The following is a 19657-nucleotide window of genomic DNA, read 5'->3' as shown; positions in this document are numbered from 1 at the left end:
CACAAACGCACGCACACACTGTCACACGCACAAACGCACACTATCACACGCACAAACACATGCACACACTATCACACGCACAAACGCACGCACACACTGTCACACGCACAAACACATGCTCACATGCACACACATGTGCACACACGGCTCGTGGGGCGCCCTCGCACATGCTGCCGTCTGGGCAGCCTTTCTTTGGAGGGCGCCATGTCATCCTTTCTGGGGCCTCTTTTTCCTAATCGGTTTCCACCTCTCCCCAGAGGTTAAGGAGATTCATAAGTAAAAGGCCTGGAAGGCAAGATCTGGTGGTTTTCTGGTTTGTGCACTGGAATAAACAGGGTGCAGGGGGAGACTAAATACTGTGGCCCGCTGTACCCCCTCGTTTCATCTGTGGGGTATTCAAGAGGGAGGACGGGAAGAGGGTCTGAGAGCTGGAACGCAGCAGAGTGTGGGGATTCTGTACCGCAGATGCGTGAAATTTTCCATTTCTGTTTCTTTTTTTCTTTCTTTTTTTTGAGGAAGATTAGCCCTGAGCTAACATCTGCTGCCAATCCTCCTCTTTTTTGCTGAGGAAGACTGGCCCTGAGCTCACATTCATGCCCATCTTCCTCTACTTTATATGTGGGATGCCTGCCACAGCATGGCCTGCCAAGTGGTGCCATGTCCACACTCGGGATCTGAACTGGCAAACCCTGGGCCGCCAAAGCAGAACGTGTGCACTTAACTGCTGCGCCACCGGGCCAGCCCCTCCATTTCTGTTTCTATAATTGAAATGCCCCAAACCTCCCTGAAATGCGGACCTGTCTGTGGCATGAGCCATGGACGTGCATCACTGACTGCCTCGTCTGCCTCCTGTCCTTGCAGTGACTTGACCAATGGTGCGGACGGCATGCTGGCCACGAGCTCCAGCGGGTCTCAGTACAGCGGGTCCAGGGTGGAGACCCCCGTTTCCTACGTCGGGGAGGACGATGAGGACGAGGACGACTTCAATGAAAACGATGAGGAGGACTGATGCTGCCTGCCGGCCCCGCCCTCACATCCAGCTTCAGGAACACGTGCAGGAGAAACACTTTTTAGCGTGGGTTTTTCTGTTTCCTTTTGGCCTCCTCCCAAGAAGACGCTGTAAGCTGTTGAGTTGGACGTGCGTCTCCGACAAGCAGGCGAGGGTGTCTCCGTAGGATCGCAGGTGGCCCGTGGTGTGTTTGGGTGCCGTGTGCTGATGCAGGGCCTGTTCACTGTGTAGGATTTTGTGTTTTCATTTTCTATTTTTTTAAATTTGGAGTTTGTTTTTTTCCCTTTAACGATTCTTGCTGAGTTTACTGAAGAAGTGCTCTACGCTCATCAACGAAGTCAGACGCCGTCCTGTCGCTTGTGCCCGTGCAGCCGGAAGCCGCTTGGTTGCAGCCATTGTGAGTGGCGCCCCTGCTGGCGGAGTGAGGCTCCACAGCGCCGCGTCCCGGAGCTGAGCGAAGGGCAGGGCTCTGCTCGTCTGCATCCGCGTGAGGCGCCACAACTTGCGTTATAACTGTTTCCCTTAAGTTATATCAACTGTGCGATTCCATCGAGGTGATGCGTGTTTGCTGTGTCACAGCAGAGAAATCGCGAAGCTGTCTCATTTCTGTTTGTTGTCGTTTTGTTTGGGAAATGTCCTGCCGCGCTGGTGCAGCCAGGAGGACTGTCTGGAGGTTTGGAATGGGGTGTTTGTTGCTTATGGTAAAATTTGCCTGATTTCTTACAGGCAGCGTTTGGAGACTTTTTATTATATAGTTGTTTACATACTTATAAGTCTATGGTTTAAAGACACGTACGGAAACAAATGTTGTATTTGTTTCGTCAGCATCTTCCTGTAATCTATTATAAAGTTGAAATTAAATATAGAGAATGTTTTAACAGTTTTTTAACTCAAAATTTGTCAATCATTTTTAATAGTTCTTTTTTTATAAAAGGAAAAAGGAATTTCGGGACAGGCAGTAGTCTCTTTTAAAATTTATTCACCAAGAACCATTAACTGCACAGTTGCTGTTAGCTGCCTGTTCTAAAACAATAGTCTTTTTATTGAAACACAAATAAACTTTTCTGTAATATTTTATGGAATATAAAGAGACTTTAATTGTTCGACTTGTTTAACTTGGCACTGTTAGTTTTTATTAATAAAACTCGCATGGGCATTTTAAACAAGCTCTGTGTTTCTCTAATTCAGGATGACCGTCTAGAAGTTACTTTACACTGTTGGTCTGGCTTTTTGCTGGAGCAAGGAGAGGTTGCCAGGCCCAGGAGCGGTGGCCAGACCTGCCTTGGCCCTCAGCATGTCCAGCAGCTGCCCAGGGACGAGGCCAAGGAAGGGGTCACAGTGGACGCTGACCAGAGTGAGGCCGCTTCCCCAGTGGCTGGAGGTGGGGAGAGCTTGCTCCTTGCCTTTCTTCTGAACCTGGGAGTCGAGACAGATTTGATGGGTTTGACTTTCAGAAAAAGACTAAGTTCGCAAGTGGGGAAGGAGAGTTAGGGCTGTTGGAGTTGGCTGAGTGAATCAGTGGATGTCTCAGTGAAAGGCTGTGGATTCCATACAGGGGCCAGATGTCCCACAGGAGGAAGTGGCAGCACATGCTCCTTCCTGGGGGACTTCCTGTAACGTCCTGAGGGCTGTGGCACAGCGCCGTGCGGCACAGTCTCAGAGTGCCCTGTGGGTGAACGCGCAGCCAGCCCCGCGTCTTCAGCCTCGGCCCCTGGTCACTAAGTCCCTGCTGCCTCTTTCACTCCACTGTGCCTGGGTAGGGCTGGGTGTGTCTCCCAGCTGAGTCCCACCAAGGTGACACGTGCAAGGCGGTGACGCGTGCAAGGGCAGCCAGTTCTGAAGGGCCGGGGAGGAAGTAGCACCAACTTTCCACCAGCGAAGGGCTCTAGTGACCGCAGAGAGGCTGGGGGTGTGTCGGCTGGAGGTGGGCGAGCAGGGCTGTGGTCCACCCTGTGGCTGGTTTGGTTGCTCAGAGATGCCTGGGCAGGCGATTCCTCTCACCTGCTCTTCCTTGTCAGTGGCTGGCCATGGCCCAGTTATCTCATCCTGTGTCTTGAGAGCGTCCCCCATGAGGGCATCCATGCCTGTGCCCTTTGGTCCTTGACTTCCCCATGGTGTTGTGTGACCTTTAGGGGATGTGTGTGTTTGCTAAGGTCACATTTTACAAGGATTAAAACACTGAGTGCTGGGTTTCTAAAAACAAGAAGACTGGTGACTCTTTGTGCCAAGAATTGACTCTGCAAATGTTGGCACCACAGTGATCCTGGGTGTCTGAGCACCTGCGTGTACCCACCTGTGCCCGCCTGTGCTGGTGTGTGCCAGTGTGTGCTGATGTGTGCCCACCTGTGCCTGCGTGTGCCCTACCTGTCCCAGCGTGTGCCTATGTGTGCTGGCCTGTGCCAGTGTGTGCCATCCTGTGCTAGCCTGTGCTGGTGTGTGCCCGCCTGTGCCAGCATGTGCCTCTGTGTGCCGGCCTGTGCTGGCGTGTGCCCCACCTGTGCCAGCATGTGTCCAGTGCCCTGGTGATGCTGGCACGAGGCAGAATGGCTCAGGTCAGCTGGGGAGGAGAAGCAACCTGGGCCTCTGACCTCTGACCCTAGAGCCTGTGCCATGCCTCCCCTAGGCTTTGGGTCATTCTGTGTTTTCAACATTGACTTGAGGGAAACTCCCTGAAGTCCTTTCCTAGGGGAGTCTGTGGTCTGGATGCAGCGGGTTTGAAATTTCACGTGCCCTTCCCTTCCTAGGCCGGTTGGCCCCTCCCTGCCAGGCTCAGGCCTGCTGGCCTGTTTCCTTCTCGGTGAAATGGGAAGCAGTACTGGCCACATGGACCATCGGTAGGAGCAGCCTGGCACCAGGTCAGCCAGTACAGCCTGATGTGTGTGGACTAGTCATCCCATCTGGAGTGACCAGACCCCGGACATCTGACCTCTGGGGTGTTAAGACATTTCTGAGGTGGCCTGACCTCTGACATAACATGACATTTCTGAGGTGGCCTGACCTCTCATCTCCAGTGTGTCATGGCATATCTGAGCTGACCTGATCTCTGACATGACATTTCTAAAGTAGCTTGACCTCTGGTGGGTCATGACATTTCTGAGGTGGCCTGACTTCTGACCTCTGACATAACATGACATTTCTGAGGTGCCTCAAGCAGTTTTTACTGAGGGTCAGCAATGGAGCCGTTTTCCCCAGTGTCTTTCGTGGTGGAGACGCCCAGTGGATGCGGGATTCAGCGTTCCTGCAGAAAGTAGCGGGGTTGCTGTTCTCCTGAGTCTGTGCTGGGGCTGCTGGTGTTTAGGGTAGATGGGTTTTCTTGTCCAGTGGCTGCACGGAGCCATCTCTGTCACTCTGTGGCAGTGACGTGGCGCTGGTGCTAGCGGGGTCAGGACACCAGGCCTCACGCTCTGGTTTGGGTGAGAAACCGCTGTGCACGCTGAGGCCATTTGTGTGTTTGGACAGAATGTTCTCCTTCCGGGTTTTCCGGAGGGGCAAGCATTGCAGACCGCATGTCTGGGTTGGGGGACCTGCTGTGAGCGGGACACTGGCCACCCTTTGTGAGTCCCTTGTTCTTGGCTCTATCATGGGGCGACACCCTCACGCCTCACCAGCCCACGTACTCGGGACGCCCTCCAGTATTGTCCTGTGATTTCCCCGACTGGCAATTGAATCTTTAAATGGGAGATTTTTAAGGAAAGAGGTGTTTGGTTTTTTAGTTAATTTTTTCCCCTTATCAGGAAAGACAGGACTGTTCCACGCAGAGAGAGAGTGACTTTAATATGTGTCATTTTTACAGTTTAGGAGTCGTGTTCTCTAAAGCAAGCATTCAGAGTGTACTTGTAAGTTGCGTTTCATGGTAACACGTTAATGGTCTTTATATTAACGTGGGTGGTAGCTTATCGACATGGGAAAAATAAATGACAGTGAGGACAGCGGTGACTGGATAGGGGAGACAGGCGTTGTAAGGTCTTGTCAGTGGGACAGCTGCTGCCTTAGGGTGGCCACGTTAGCCAACATTCTTATCAAAGCTACACATTCCATCTGAAAAATAGCAAAGATCTAATGAGAAACAGTTGGTTCTGATGTCAAGTGCTTGACGTGCTTGTGCCCGTGGGTTAGCAGCGCACTGCACTGTGGTGGTCAGCGTTGGAGAGCTGGCCTGGGGGCCCATGGGTGGTCTGTGAGGCACCTCCTTGCTCCTTTATTTCTGAATTTTAAGCTTGAACTCCACTTTCCCTTCATAGGGGTCGTGGGGGTTGTCGAAGGTCACGTGATCCGCCAGGATCTTGCACACAATGACGACTTGCATGTTCCTGGGGACGTTGAGAAACTTGGCGGCCACCAGAGGGTTGCTGTAGTGGGGCTGAGAAGGGCGTGTGGAGAGAGCACACATGTTAGGGCCTCGTGGCGACTGTTGACGCACAGGTGGCCCGGGGGCAACCCTGTTGTAGCTCTGTCCCTGTAAGACCTGAGTGACGTGTCGCCAGCACGTGGCCTGCCACATGCCCGCCCCCACTGGGATAAATGTCTCCCCACCTCACCACAAGGAGGGCTGGTCTGGAGGGGACAGACAATACCAGCAACAGCTCCAAATTGTATTTGATGACAATAAAAATAAAAATAAAACAGAAGAGCAAGAGCTTTGGAGGAAATGCTTTGAAATGTATATACGGTCCTAAAAGGATTGGGAGGCCCTCAGAACCTAAAAGAATTAGACTCAGCATTTTCTGTGAGAGTGGTGTGTTTTCAGGTCGTCATGGGGACGCGGGTTTGGGAAGACCAGAGCACTGGAGGTCAAGGTGCGCTCAGCGATTCCTTGCATTCACGTTTGTGGGGCGAGTGTTTCCTTGTGCTAATTGTTGCTGAGTTTGAGACGGTTCAGCAGCAGCTGTCAGGGAAAAGGGGAGACGCACCTACCTGGGCCTTCTTCCCGTAGTAGGGGAAGTAGTGCAGGCTGAAGGTACCGTTGGGCGGGTAGTACTCCACCTGCAGGGGCCGGCCGTCCCCGTGGGGCTGGTCCTGGGGGCAGAGACCACCGCCTGAGGAAGGCAGCATCTGGGTGTGTGTGTGTCTGCACGTGTCTAATGTGCCTGCTTGTGTATAACGTGCATGCGTGTGCCTTGTGTGTGTGCATGTGTGTGCACTGTGTAGGTGACCACGTAAACGCTTTATTGCACAGTTACCGTAAACCAGATCTCATCTTTACAGTCAGCACCAAGATCCCATTAGGGGTGCAGTTTGTCAGTTTGCAGCACCCCTGGTGACTTCTCAAGCTTGCATTTTTACCTTCTCGAGTCCTTGTGGGATAATAAAGGCGGACAGAGCCAAGAACGTGCCTGTTGGTTCGCACGGTGGGGAAGAGCTGTGTGGGCTACCCTCTGGGGCGAGGTCGACATGCTCTCGGGGGGTTTGTTTCATTTTATTGTCAGAGTCAGTGAGTTGCCTGATGGAGAGCTGGAGCTTGTCAAGAACAGATGAAGGAACCCTGGTGTCTGCTAAAATCTCAAGTCAGCCCACGCGTGTGCCAGGTGGACCCTGCGCCCCGGGGAGCTCCCCGCTTTGAGGGCTCTGGTGTGTGGAATCCCTGAGTGGGGCGCCCACTGCCAGAGGCAACAGTTGAGGGTGTAACAGTGAAAATAAAGTTTAGAAAATATTCAGTGAAGACATTTAGTTTTTTTGTCTTGTACTTAAAAACGACTTGAGGAAAACTGTGATAAATTAATGCCAACTCTTAGTGGCCTGTGTACACACACTGTAAACAACTGTAGCTGCTGTGGTCCGGCACGTTTCTGTAAATGAGCAAATAAAAGGTCAAAACCAGGAGGTACCTTGGCTTTTCCACACTGCCCCAAACATTTTGAAGTTAGTGGTGTCCTGTCCCAGATGCTTTTTGAAGCAAAACAATAACTAAGGAGCATTGTTCTCTTCGTAGGTGCTGAGCCTGTGTAATAAAACTGTTGAAGTGATGGTTCGTGCAATCGTGTGTCTGGTTATGAGGCTGCAGTTGAGACGTTCTAGGGAAACCAGGGAAGTTACCCCGCAGGTTGCTCACATAAAGGAGACGGCCCGGGCGGCCGCACTCACCAGGAAGGCGCAGTCCACCCTGGGGGCTGTGCTGTTGCTGGGCAGGAACCTGACGATCTGGAAGGAAAGGCATTGGCAGCTCTCATGTCGGCCGAGCATAGAGGGACCTGTGGCGCCGGGCCCTGGGAGGGGTCCAGGGGGTTCCTGTCCCCGTCACCCTGGCGGCTGTCGCCAGCTCCTGCTTCAAACCAGAAGCCCCGCCCCAGGGCTGAGGTCTGGGCGCTGGGGGTTGGCGAGCTGGGCAGGAGTGTCAGAGCTGAGGCTGCCGCTCCCAGGCGCTCTGCGGGCACTGACACGGCACCCGGGCAGACTTCTCCGGCCCACCGTCTCCCCGTTCATGCCTATCTCGCCTCCTGACGTCCCAGCCCTCGGTTGTGCCTCCTTGTTCCCAGGGCCAGCAGAGTGCCTGCCTCCCCCGCACACCTTCCCGGTGTGCACAGCCCTCCTGTTCTGGGCAGGTGAGCTGCCCTCACACCTGCTGGGCAGCCCTAATGAGCCCCCAGCTGGGCCTGGGACGCGTGTGCAGTGCACGACTGCATGGCTTCCTCTAGGCCTCAGGAAGGAGTATCAGTGGTGCCCCACGCAGGCGCTCAGAGGTCTTGGCCTCCAGGCTGCACTTGCTGGTCAGTGTGGAGCGGGTCCCCTCCCCCAGCCAGATCCCGCCCCTCCTCGGGTCTGGGCCAAGATGCCGCTGCTCCCCTGCACCCGGGTGGCTAAAGGACCGTGCCCTCCTGTGGTTTGCTTGAGTTGGCTCTATTCTCACGGTCGGCCTCCCTGCGTGTCCAGCCCTGGTGGGCCCCTGGCCCAGGTTGGAAACCTCTGCTCTGGGCAGTTCCCAGGTGTCCTTCCAGCACCCGCACACAGCCTGGCTTCTGTCTCACTGTTGTGCACACGTGGCATCCGGCCACCCTGAGCAGCCCTGTGCTCTGCTGCTAGGCATCCAGATGCCACGGCCCCCTGAGTGCCGTGTCTGAACGGGCGGTTCTCAGTTTGTGTGTGAGAGACGCAGCCTCAGTGGCCAAGGCCACAGGTGTGTGCTGTGGGAGGTGCAGAGCGGGGAGGGGCTGGCAAGTCCAGCCCCGCCACCCCTGGAGCCCTGGACAGGAGGGTGCACGGTCACGAGAAGGCTGACCCCCACACCACAGCCATCTCCCAAGGACCCCTCGCTGCTCACCCTGTTCATTTTAATAATAAAACACGGCTTTCCTTCTGCAAAGCCGAAGCTGGGGTCCACCAGCCCCGAGCAGTTCTGCAGCATGTCGGCCGTGAACTTGCAGGAGAACTTGGTGTGGTTGGGGGCCCTGAAGCTTTCCTGGAAGAAGTACTTGTGGGAGGTGCAGTTGATGTTGTCCTCTTGGGATGCTGGCGAGTAGCCTGTGGGGACAGACACACGAGGGCACTGCCTCCAGCCGCAGCCGCCACCGTGGTCTAGAGGGCGGCGACACCCACGTCCTGCAGTGACGTTCTCTCAGAAAAAGAAAGAATAGGACTGTGGAAGCATTTTAAACTTTACCTGCCAGGAAGTTGTGGAGGGTGAGCGTCAGGTCTGTCCAGGTCCTGTTATTGGAGACGTTGTAGGAAATGTCCAGGCCTTTGTCCCCGTAGACGTCCGGCCTCAAAGTCACCCCTGGGAAGAGAGCGTGACACTCCTCCTTAGCTTCCCCAAATGTTTACCACATCCACGCTGTTCACCATGGCATCGGCAGGTGGCCCAAGAGCCGTGCCAGCCTGGAGGCGAGCGTGGGATGAAGATGTAGGGTGCTGTGGTCCAGCCTGCGCCTGGTTCTCAGAGGTCCCGGGTGAGGAGGCTGTGGCCAGGCGTCCCTCTGCACCGCAAGGAGGCCCCGGGGCCCTGCCCACCCACCTGGGAACCATGCAGTCGGAGCACCGAGGCCTGTCCCATGCCTGAGGTGGGCGGGCTCCCTGTGCACATGAGGCCTGTGCCAGCGCCACCCGGTGGCCACGCTCGCTCTGCGGGTGCCAACTCAGCACAGGGTCTAACCCGGGTCTCCCAGTGAAGTTGTATTTGAAGGCACATCGGAAAACTCGTGACTGGTGTTGGTTGAGTGAAAAAGCAACCTAACAACCTATTAATTGTAAAACAGGAAGAGTCGACGTGTACAAGTGTTGACGCGGCAGCCCTCGGATTCCCCAACCTCACGTCTAGGGTGCATCCTTCAGCTTCCTGTTTCTGTGACTCCGGATGCAGAGACGTGTGTCCTGTCTCCTTCACGTGATTGGGTTGCACTGTGCCTGGTCCGCCTTCCTCACTTCCCGACGTGGGTCCTCATCCTCCCTGGCGGCTCCCCCGACTCTCCTCCTTCCCACGACTGCTCTGTCGTGTGTTGTTCTAGAAGGCTGCGCGGTTTATTTGGCCAGCGCACAGTTGTTGCGGGTGACTTCCTAAGTGAGTGAGGGATCTGTTGTTTAGACGGATGCTGTGACGGTGACAGCTGTGCGTGGTTTAAAGTAAAAGCCATCAGAAAGGTCTAAATTTAGGAATGGGCCAGCTCTCCACTGCCGTCTGGGCACACCCCACGGCCTCTTCGTGTTGTAGTAGCGCATTCACCAGCTGGCAACTGGCGCCTGTCCCGCCTCCCGTGACCGCCTGGCCTGCCCTCCATCCTCTGGGTTTTGAAAGGCATATCACATCATGGTCACGTTCTCAAGTTTGTGATACGTCACGTTCTGCTCTGGAATTACAGTGAAATCCTGTGCTTTGTCTGTTGGTTGATTCTGAAAACTGTCACCCGGCACAGCCGTCTGGGGTCAGGATTGTTAGAGGACGACCCGCGGGCACCCGCCTGAGGGAAGTGTGGGTGCGCCCCTCGTCTGAGCTGCCTTCTCTTAGCTTGTGGATTGTCTTTTCCTCCCTAGGTCACAGCGACCCCACTGCGGGTGTTCTGGGTTGTTACCGAGATGATAAACGCTGAGCTGCTGGGTGCCGGGAGGGGCGGCACCCCCCTCGGGCTGTGTTCTGGTCTCTGGGCAGACGGGCCACATGCGATCGTCTTGGGTAAACCGCCTTCCCTTGGGCTTGAGGGCTGCGGCCTCCAGGTCTCAGGCCCTAGAGTCCTGTTGTCATTTTGGGGCCAACTCAGGAGAGGAGAGCGGACGCTCAGCCTAAGCCCACGCTCCCTTGAGGAACGGGACTGTGGACAGAGTGCCCTGGGGAGAACCGGGGGTTCTGAGTGCGCCCCAGAGAGGTTCAGGAGAGCTGCCTCAGAGCCGAGGGGCGTGAAGCGGGTACACGCTCCCCAGTCCGCCAGGGGCAGCCTCTCGTGTGCCTCCCAGAAGCGCTCTCTGTGGCCTGTAAGCGTGTAAAGGAAGTGCTGTAAAGACTGTCTCCGTAATCAAACCTTCTGTTTTGATGATTAAACTAAACCCGAAGGCAGACTTTATAATCCGGGGTCATCGGCCTCATCAAAGGCAGCGGAGGAGCCATCCACGCCCGCTGTACCCCTGAAGCCCTGGGCCTGCCACAGGTGGCACGGAGGCCCTCGTGGGCTCTGGGCTTCCTTCCTGGGTGCTGTTCTGACTTTGTGGCATAGCCTGGTGCAGGGTCATTGTGTCCAGGCACGAGCCCCGCCCCCCCACCCCCTCCCCCAATACCCAGTGGCCGCTTTACCCAGCGGCCCTGTACCTGGTGGCCCCGGTACCTGGCGACCCTGTTACCTGGCGACTTCAGCTGGTCCTGGTAGTCGGGGGTGTACGGGTCGACGGTGCGCATCAGCACATAGATGCACAGGGCGAAGAGTCCGGTCATGACCGCGTAGAAGGCCACGTAGTACAGGCTGATCCACGCTGCGGGCAGAGGCAGGTCCGACACGCTTCGCAATCATGGGGACACGCAGCGTGAGCTCCCCATCTCATGCCCTGATGCCAGCAGCTCAGCGCTGTTCAGTGCACTCACACTCAGTGTTGTTCAACCGTCACCTCTGTCCAGTTCCAGAACATTCCCAACACCCAGAGAAACCCTATCCCCCTTAACTTAAAAGTCGCTCTAAAATTTTTAAGTTTTAGGAACGTGACTTTGAAAATACTGTTCTCAAATCTAAGGCGGCACCTTTGGGGCCAGTCCTCAGACATTCCCACCTCGAAGGCACCTGCTGTCAGGGATATTAGAGCCGAAATGGGCCTTTGGGGTCATCTGGTGAGGGAGGTGAGGCCTGGCCGGAAGCTGGGGCAGGGCTGGGTCCTGGGCACCTGGATCCCAGCCCTGAGCTGCTGCTGGGTGGTCCTCGGCCCCGTTCCCCTGAGCGGCCCCTGCCTGCCCACCTGCCCGCCACACATACCCCAGCGGGACAGCGTGCGGCCCAGCATCTGCCCCGTGTCTGGGTTCCAGCAGTAGTGCCGGAACTCCTCCATCCGCTGGCTGCACGACTTCTTCTCCTGCAGCGCAGCCATCGTCCCTGTTGCTGGAGGCCCCCTTCCTGCAGGGTGAGGCTGCTCCCCACATGCAGACTGAGAGGAGAAAGACCTCCTCTGGCTTTATAGTCTCCCCCATCGGAGATCAAGGGCGTCGTGGAGACGGGCCCGGGAAAGTGCTGTGGCCGTGTTATCAGACCCCAGCCGTCCAAACAGCACGCTGGGCAGGTCCCCTGTGCGCTCTGGCAGGTCCCCACTATCAGATGCCCCTCCACCTTCTCCCCCGGGCAAGTCAGGGCGCCAGCCCCTCCTCCCTGGATGCCCTTGCCCAGAAATTTATCTGTCTGATAACGACGAAGGAGAAATTCCTGCATGAACAGCCAGTCGCTCACCTCTGCCCCTTCTCTCCTTCCTTCAGGAAGAAGGATATACAGAGCATGGTCAGCGCGAGGACGGGCCTGAACTGGCTCGGACGGCCGCTGAGACACTTCCTGGTCTGAGACCCTGTGCAGCAGGATCAAGATCATGAAAACGCAATTGCTGGGGCTCCTTGAGTGGCCCCCCAGGGAGAAAGCATCCGACAGGCGAGAACAGGGCCGGGGTTCTGCTCTGGACCAGGGGCTCAGAGGGTCGCGCCTTCACCTCCTGCCACTCTAGGCACTTAGTTTCGGCCATGAGCATGATGTCCCCTGAGACCCGCTGTTGGGCTGGGAAGGGGGCCCTTTACCCCTTCTGAGTGTCTATAGAGGAATTCAACGCCATATAGTCTGGAGGTGCTTTTCAAAACTGAATGCACAGCAGTCCCGAGAGGTCTTGGTGAAATGCACATCCTGACTCAGGGGACCCAGTGGCCTGGGCATCCTATGGGCCATGCTCCCAGCTGCAGGGTAACAGCCATGTCCAGGCTGGGCTGCTCGGCCGACTGCTCATGGGTGTCACCTGGGACACCTGAACACCTCTGACTCCTGTGCCACCCCCAAGTTCCTGAGCCAGCTGCTCTGCCAGTGGCCTGAGCCTCTGGACAGCTACAGGCCCCCCAGACTGTCTTGTTTCATGACCAGAACTGAGAGACCTTGGTGGTTTACATAGCTGGGGCTGTGACATTTGCTCCCTAGCGTGTTTGCCTCTGTAATTAGGTTGAAAGGACAACGCCAGGTGAATACAACATGCCACAGAAGCTTTTTTACAAATATCTCGTCAAAACTGATTAAAACAATGGGTATTGTATACAAAAATCTAAAACTTGACTCGCTGTCACATCTGGCTTTCACTCTGAGGGACCCATGTAGCCAAATTTGAAAGTTTCTTTGAGAGGAAGAATAATGAAAACTCTAGCATTATTCTGCCTTATTTTCTTTAGGATGGTTTAGCATTTGTTAGCAAAGTGAGCACCCGAAAATTCAGATGGAATCGCACCCTTTTAGCTTGGACTCCTAGTTTCTTAATGGACCAATACTATGCATTTTCCTTAACACTATTCCCATTCACGACTTTGGAATTTTAGGGCAACAAAAACACAGAGTGTGGCATCAGGCTGCAGGCCAATGTCCACAGCCTGTGGGCCAGGGACCTGGTGTGCCAGGGCCTGAGGGCACAGTGAGCAGCTGTTCTCCATGCAACAAATGCCATCCTCGACTGTGAAGTACAGAGATGCTCTTGAAATGAGCAAAATGTGAATTCTTTCTGGACTTCTTCCCCACTTAGTCTCTGGATTCCCAGAAGCGTGCAAGTATGTGCTGAATTGCACACGTGTTATCAAAACGACCTTCTCGGGACAGGTGCCTGTGGGGAGACAGGCAGGGCGAGGACACTGGCAGAGGGCAGCTTCCCCAACAGTGTGCTCTGAGAATGTGGGACCGATGCCCCATAAGGAGTGGGCTCCAGACAAGGTGGGGGCACACCCCAGGTTGCCAAGTCGAGAGCCTAGACCTCCACCCCCACCTGGCAGGGATGTCCGAGAGAGTCAGCTCTCCTGGAGTGGAGTCCGAGAAAGCCAGCTAAAACCAAAGGATCAAGTAATAGGAAAATTTCCAGGTTTCTACTGATAATCACTCATCAGACCAAAAGCCAGGAAGATTTCAAAATGAGTGAAAACAAGACAGTTGATGGGGGCTGACGTCGGCATGCAGAGAGGCTGGGATTATCTCAGAGAGATTTTAAAGCAGCCTTGACAAAATGCTTAGTGAGCATTTGTGAGCATGCCTGAGACGAATGGGACTAGAAAGCCTGAGCAAGGAAATACCTTTAAGGAAAGAAACAGAAGAACCAAATGGAAACTTTAGATTAAAAAAATACAATAACCCAAATAAAAAGCTCAGAGAATGGTTTCAACAGCAGAAAGGAGGGGACAGAGGAAGGAGTCACTGACATGGCAGAAATGATGATAGAAATGCCCTGATCTGAACAATAGAGAGAAAGTAGACTCGGCAAAGAAATGCACAGAACCTCAGTGACCCGGGGACTGTGATAAAGATCTGACATCTGCGTCATTGCAGTCCTTGGCGGAGAGAAGAAAGAAGGCAGGGCTGAAAACTGCTCATAGAAATAACGGCTGAAAAGTACTCACATTTGGCAAAAGACATAAACCTACAGATTCAAGAAGCTGAGTGAACCCCAAATAGGATGATCCCTCAGAAATCCATGCCAAGATGAATTGTAATTAAACTTCTGAAAATTACACACACACACACAAATCTATGACGCAGCCAGAGAAAAGCCATTTGAACGACAGAAGGTTTCTCATCAGAAACCAGAGGCCAGAAGGAAGTCGCGCAGTACTTTCGAAATGCTGAAGGAAAGGTACTGTCACCCTAGTATCCTAACTCCAGCAAAAATGCCCTTCAGGAATGAAGGGGATCCAGACATCTCAAATGAAGGAAAGGAAAGGAAGGTAATTTGCCATGAGTAGGCTTATCCTAAAAGGATGGCTAACGGAAGTTCTCAAAACAGAAAGACAACGTTAAAAGAAGGCATATTGGGGCATTAGGAGGGAAGAAACAACACAGTAAGCGAATATGGTAAATACTATGGGCTTTCCTTTTCTTCTTGAGTTTTCTAAATTATGTTTGATGGTTGAAGCAAAACTCGTAACATTGCCTGACATTGTTCTAAATGTATGTAGATGAAACAGTTACGGCAATTGTATTATAAACAGAGGAGGATAAAAGGTGAGATTTCTGTACTTCACTGGAACTGATAAAATGACAGCAGTAGAATGTGATGTTATGTATATATAGTGTACTGCCTACAGCTACCAATAAGAAGCTACATGAAGAGATGCACTCGAAAATACTATAGATAAACCAAAATTGAATTCTAAAAAAGTGTTCAAGGAACCCACAGGAAAAAGCAAACAGAGAAATGTAAACAGAACAAATAGAAAAATGATAGACTTGAGCCCTAATGTATCGATAATTACATTAAACGTAAATGGTCCAAGCAAACGAATGAAAAGACAGAGACTGACAGAGTAGATTAAAACACACAGCCCAGCTCCATGCTACCTGCAAGAAACTCACCTTAAAAATAAGGACATAGGCAGATTGAATGGGAAAAGATAGAAGAAGATAAGTCTGCAAATATTAACCAAATGAAGCAGGAGTGGCTATATTAATATCATATAACGTAGACTTCAGAGCAGAGAAAATTACTGGAGACAGACATTATATAATGATAAAGGGTCAATCCACCAAGAAGATATAGCAATTCTCAATGTGTATGCACCAAACAACAGAGCTGCAAAATAAGTAAAGCAAGCTGATAGAACTGAAAGAAGAAATAGACAAACCCACAATTTTAGAGACTTCAGCACTTCTCTCTCAACAATTTATAGAACAACTAAACAGAAAATCAGCATGGGTATAGACGAACCCAACAACATCGGGAGGCAACAGAGTGTTGTTGACATTGTTGACTACTCCACCCAGCACAGCTCAATGCACTTTCCTTTTATGTGTGGAGCATAGACGAAGATAGACCATATCCTGGGCCACAAAATAAAGCTCAACAAATCTGAAAGAATTGAAATCATACAGAATGTGTTCTCCAACAACAATGGGCTCAAACTAGAAATTAATAACACCGAGATAAGGACAATCTCCAAACATGTGAAAACTAAATAACCCACTTCTAAATAACCCGTGAGTCAAAAAGGAAATTAGAAAAAGGGAAATTAAAAAATACATGGAACTGAATGAAGACAAAAATATAACATCAAAATTTGTGCTAAAGCAGTGTTAACAGGAAAACTTATAGCACTAAATGAATATATTAGAAAAGAGGAAAAGTCTCAAATCAATAATCTAAGTTCCCACTTCAAAAACCTAGAAAAAGAAGAGAAAAGAAAAGCAAGCAGAAGGAAGAAATAAAAGATAGAAGCAGAAACCAGTGAAATTAAAAACAGAAAAGTAAAAGAGAAAATCAGTGAAACAATGAGCTGGTTCTTTGAAAAGATCTATAAAATTGACAAAACCAGACAAAGGCAGCACAAAAAAAGAAATTGCAGGCCAATATCCCTCGCAAATATAGACACAAAAATCCTTAACCAAATATTGGCAAATTGAACCCAACACTGTATAAAAAGCATTATACACCGTGATGCAATGAGTTGTATTCTAGAGATGCAAGGCTGGTTCAATATTCAAAAATCAATCAGTGTGATCCACCACATTAACAGGCTAAAGAAGAAATATCACATGATCATATCAACTGATGTGGAAAAAGCGTTTGAAATAATTCAACATCCTTTATGATTAAGAACTCCCAGCAAACTAAGAGTAGAGGGGAATTTACTCAACTTGATTAAAAGCATTGACAGAAACTCTACAGCTAATATCATCTCTAATGGTAAAAAACTGGAATGTGTTGACCCCAAGATCGAGAGCAAGGCATGGGTTTCTTCTGTTTGCATGCTTATCAGCCTTGGACTGGATGTGGTAGCTGCTGTGACAGGCAAGAAAACAAAAGGCATCCAGCCCAGAAAGGAAGAAATAAAACCATCCCTATTTTCAGGTGACGTGATTGTATATGTACCAAATCCCAAGGACTCTACAGAAAAACTCCTAGAATAAGTGAGCCCAGCAAGGTCAAAGGATATGAGAGAAAAATATCCAAAAATCAACTGTATTTCTATGTGGTAGCAATGAACATGTGGACACTGAAATTAAAAACACACCACCATTTACAGTTGCTCCAAACAGAAAGGAATACGTACAATGTGACAGGACTTGTGTGCTGAACACTTCACGGTGGTGATAAAGGAAATTAAACATTAGAGAGATGGAGACGCATGTTAACGTTCACACCCGGAAGACTCGATGTGGCAAAGATGTCAGTTCTCCCCATATTGGTATAAAAGTTTAGCATAATTCCTATCAAAATACAAGCAAGATTTTTCTGTAGATATAGACAAATCTATTCTAAAATTTATATGGAAAGGCAAAAGCACTAGAATAGGTGAGTATCTTCTTCTGTATTTTAAATAGATAGTTTTTTGAAATGTCCTTTTGAAAATATTTTTGAAAAAGAGAAATGCAGCGGGAAGACTCAGTCTACTCAATTTCGAGGCTTATTGTGCAGCCTCAGCAATCAAGATAATGTGGTGTTGGTGGAGGGACGGACACCGAGACCAGCGAAACAGGATAGAAAGCCCGGAAATAGACCCACAGTAATACGCCCAACTGGTTGTTGACAAAGGTGCCGAAGAGGCTGCATGAAGCCTGCTCAATGAATGGGGCTGAGCCACTGGACGTCTGTGGGTGAAAAACGAACCTCAACCTGTCTCCAACCTTGTAAAGGAATTACTTCAAAATGGGTGATGAATTTTGATGTAAAAGTATAAAACTTTTAGAAAAAACGTGGGAGAAAATCTTCAAGATCTAGGGCTAAGCAGAGAGTTCTCAGACTTGACATCAAAAGCATAATCCATAAAGGGAAAATTGATAAATTGGACTTCAGCAAAATTGCAAACTTTTGTTCTGTGTGATCCCACATGCAGAGGGTGAAGGCCAAGCTACAGCTGGGAGAAGGTATTGGAAAACCACAAATCCAGCAAAGGACTGGCATCTGAGACGCAGAAAGAACTCTCAAAAACTCAACAGCAAAGAAGCAGGCAGTCCACTTGGAACGTGGTCAAAGGCACGAGGAGACATGTCACCAACGAGGATCTACAGACAGCAAATGAACACGTGAAAGGGTGTCAACATTGTCAGCCGTTAGGGAACCGCACATTAAAAGCACAGTGGGATCCCACTGCACACCTCTCAGAATGGCTACAATAAAAAATAGTGACAGCACCAAATGCTGGTGACGGTGCTGAAAGACTGGGTCACTCACACGTTGCTGGTGGGAATGGAGAATGGCACCGTTATCTGGAAAACAGTTTGCCAGATTCTTTTCTTTTAAAGATTTTTTTTTTCCTTTTTCTCCCCAAAGCCCCCCGGTACATAGCTGTATATTCTTCATTGTGGGTCCTTCTAGTTGTGGCATGTGAGACGCTGCCTCAGCACGGTTTGATGAGCAGTGCCATGTCCCTCCCCAGGACCCAAACCAACGAAACTCTGGGCTGCCTGCAGCGGAGCGTGCCAACTTAACCACTTGGCCACGGGGCCGGCCCCATTTGCCAGATTCTTAAGAAATTAAACGTGCAAATACCGTACGACCCAGCAATTACACTCTTAGGCATTAATTCCAGAGAAATGGAAATTTATATCTGCACAAAAATCTGTATGTTCATAGCAGCTTTATTCATGATAGCCTCAAACTGGAGTCAACCCAGATGGCCTTCAGTGGGTGGATGAGCCAACCGCGGTCCGTCCACACCGTGGACGCTAACGACTCAGCAGTAACAAGAACAAACAGCTGGAACACGCAGCAGCCTGGGTGAATCTCTAGAGATTCATGTTGCGTGAAAAGAGCCAATCCCCAAAGTGAAGTTCTGTCTGGTTCCATCTATAGGACCCTCTCAAAATGACAAGATTATGGAAACAGAGAACAGACTGGTGGTTGCCGGGGGTCAGTGTGGGGAGGGGAGGGGCGGAGGTGGGTGCGTCCGTAAAGGGGAAACGGTCCCGTGGTGACCGAATGCTCTGTGTTCCCCGTGTCAGGGTCAGTGTCCTGGCTGCGCTCCTGAGCTACCGTCTGGGAAGATGTCGCCACTGGGGGAGACTGGGTGAAGGGTACACGGGGTCTCTCTGGATTATTTCTTACAACTGCACATGAATCTACAATTATCCCCAAATAAAATGTTTAATTTAAAAAAATCCAAAGGTGTCTAGGAAACACTGCCTGCTATTCCCCTGTTAGAGAGCCAAGTTCTCTCTGACGTCTCTGAGCGGGCCCGCGATAGGGAACGTATTTAACTTTGTTTGTCCGGGTGCTCCCCCTGCCCAGGATGTGGCTCGGTGCCCATCCCATGGGAGCCGTCCCCCTCAGACTCCGCTTCTCACGGTGGTCCTGCCCCGCGTCACAGTGTCACCTGAAGCTTGTGAGACATGAGACTCTCGGCTGCCCCCCAGACCCACTGAAGCAGAATCTTCATTTCAGCCAGATCTCCAGGAGATTGTCTGCCTGGACGGTGGGGAGGCACTGACTCAGGACACTGTGGGAAATGCCAGCGGGGGCCCCATTCTGCAAGGCACATGGGAACCACTGTCCCATTTGAACCCTGATGGGGTCGGCAGGAAGGGGTTAAAGTCATGGGCTATTGAGTGGCCCAGCTGGACTCCAACCCACCTGGTTTGGAGATGGGGGGACCTGGCTGCTGACCTGGCATGTTCTCATTTCTGCCTCCCCAGTCCCTGCAGAGGACCCGCCCGGGTCCCTGCACCCGCTTGCAGAATCTCGCTGCCTCTGGGCCACTCCTCTCCTCCCACCGTGGAACCAGCAGGTGGGCCGATGGTCCCCCAGCCTCTTCTGGCTCGAGAGTTCTTCGTTTCTACAACCCTTTACTTCCTCCCCTTGTAAGCTGTCATCACCCCCATCACTTCCTTGTCATTCTTCCCTTACATTTCCCTGAGCACCTACTCAGTGCCAAACAGACAAGGCTGTGCCCTCACGAAGCTGACATTTCCGTTGGCCCTGGCATCCCCAGCTGTGTCTCAGGTGTCCCTGAGTGTGCCCCAGCTCTGTTCTTGGTGTGCTTCCAGTGTGCCCTAGGTGTGCCCCAGCTGTGTCCCAGGTGTGCCCCAGGTATGTCCCTGC

At 51.7% G+C, this 19657-nt stretch overlaps 2 protein-coding genes across 3 annotated transcripts in view; one reads left to right on the top strand and one right to left on the bottom strand.

Annotated features, from left to right (window-relative positions):
• TFDP1 (transcription factor Dp-1) overlaps window positions 1-2159 on the top strand; it is a 45099-nt gene extending 42940 nt beyond the window's left edge. For both annotated transcript variants that reach the window (XM_046664542.1, XM_046664541.1), the window contains one exon: window positions 862-2159. In XM_046664542.1, the coding sequence (XP_046520498.1) occupies window positions 862-1009 (148 nt within the window). In that variant the 3' untranslated portion in view covers window positions 1010-2159. The remainder of the gene's footprint in view (window positions 1-861) is intronic.
• Window positions 2160-5207: 3048 nt separating this feature from the next.
• Window positions 5208-11497, bottom strand: ATP4B (ATPase H+/K+ transporting subunit beta). The gene is made up of 7 exons (XM_046663654.1): window positions 11386-11497; window positions 10766-10894; window positions 8604-8717; window positions 8265-8464; window positions 7091-7147; window positions 5924-6025; window positions 5208-5369 (listed from the first exon to the last, which is right to left on the bottom strand). The coding sequence occupies exons 1-7, from the start codon at window positions 11495-11497 to the stop codon at window positions 5208-5210; spliced, it is 876 nt and encodes a 291-aa protein (XP_046519610.1).
• Window positions 11498-19657: the final 8160 nt, after the last annotated feature.

This window comes from Equus quagga, chromosome 6 (assembly GCF_021613505.1).
Source record: "Equus quagga isolate Etosha38 chromosome 6, UCLA_HA_Equagga_1.0, whole genome shotgun sequence".
In the NCBI taxonomy this organism is placed as follows: Eukaryota; Metazoa; Chordata; class Mammalia; order Perissodactyla; family Equidae; genus Equus; species Equus quagga.
This window is presented reverse-complemented; position numbering and strand designations above follow the sequence as displayed.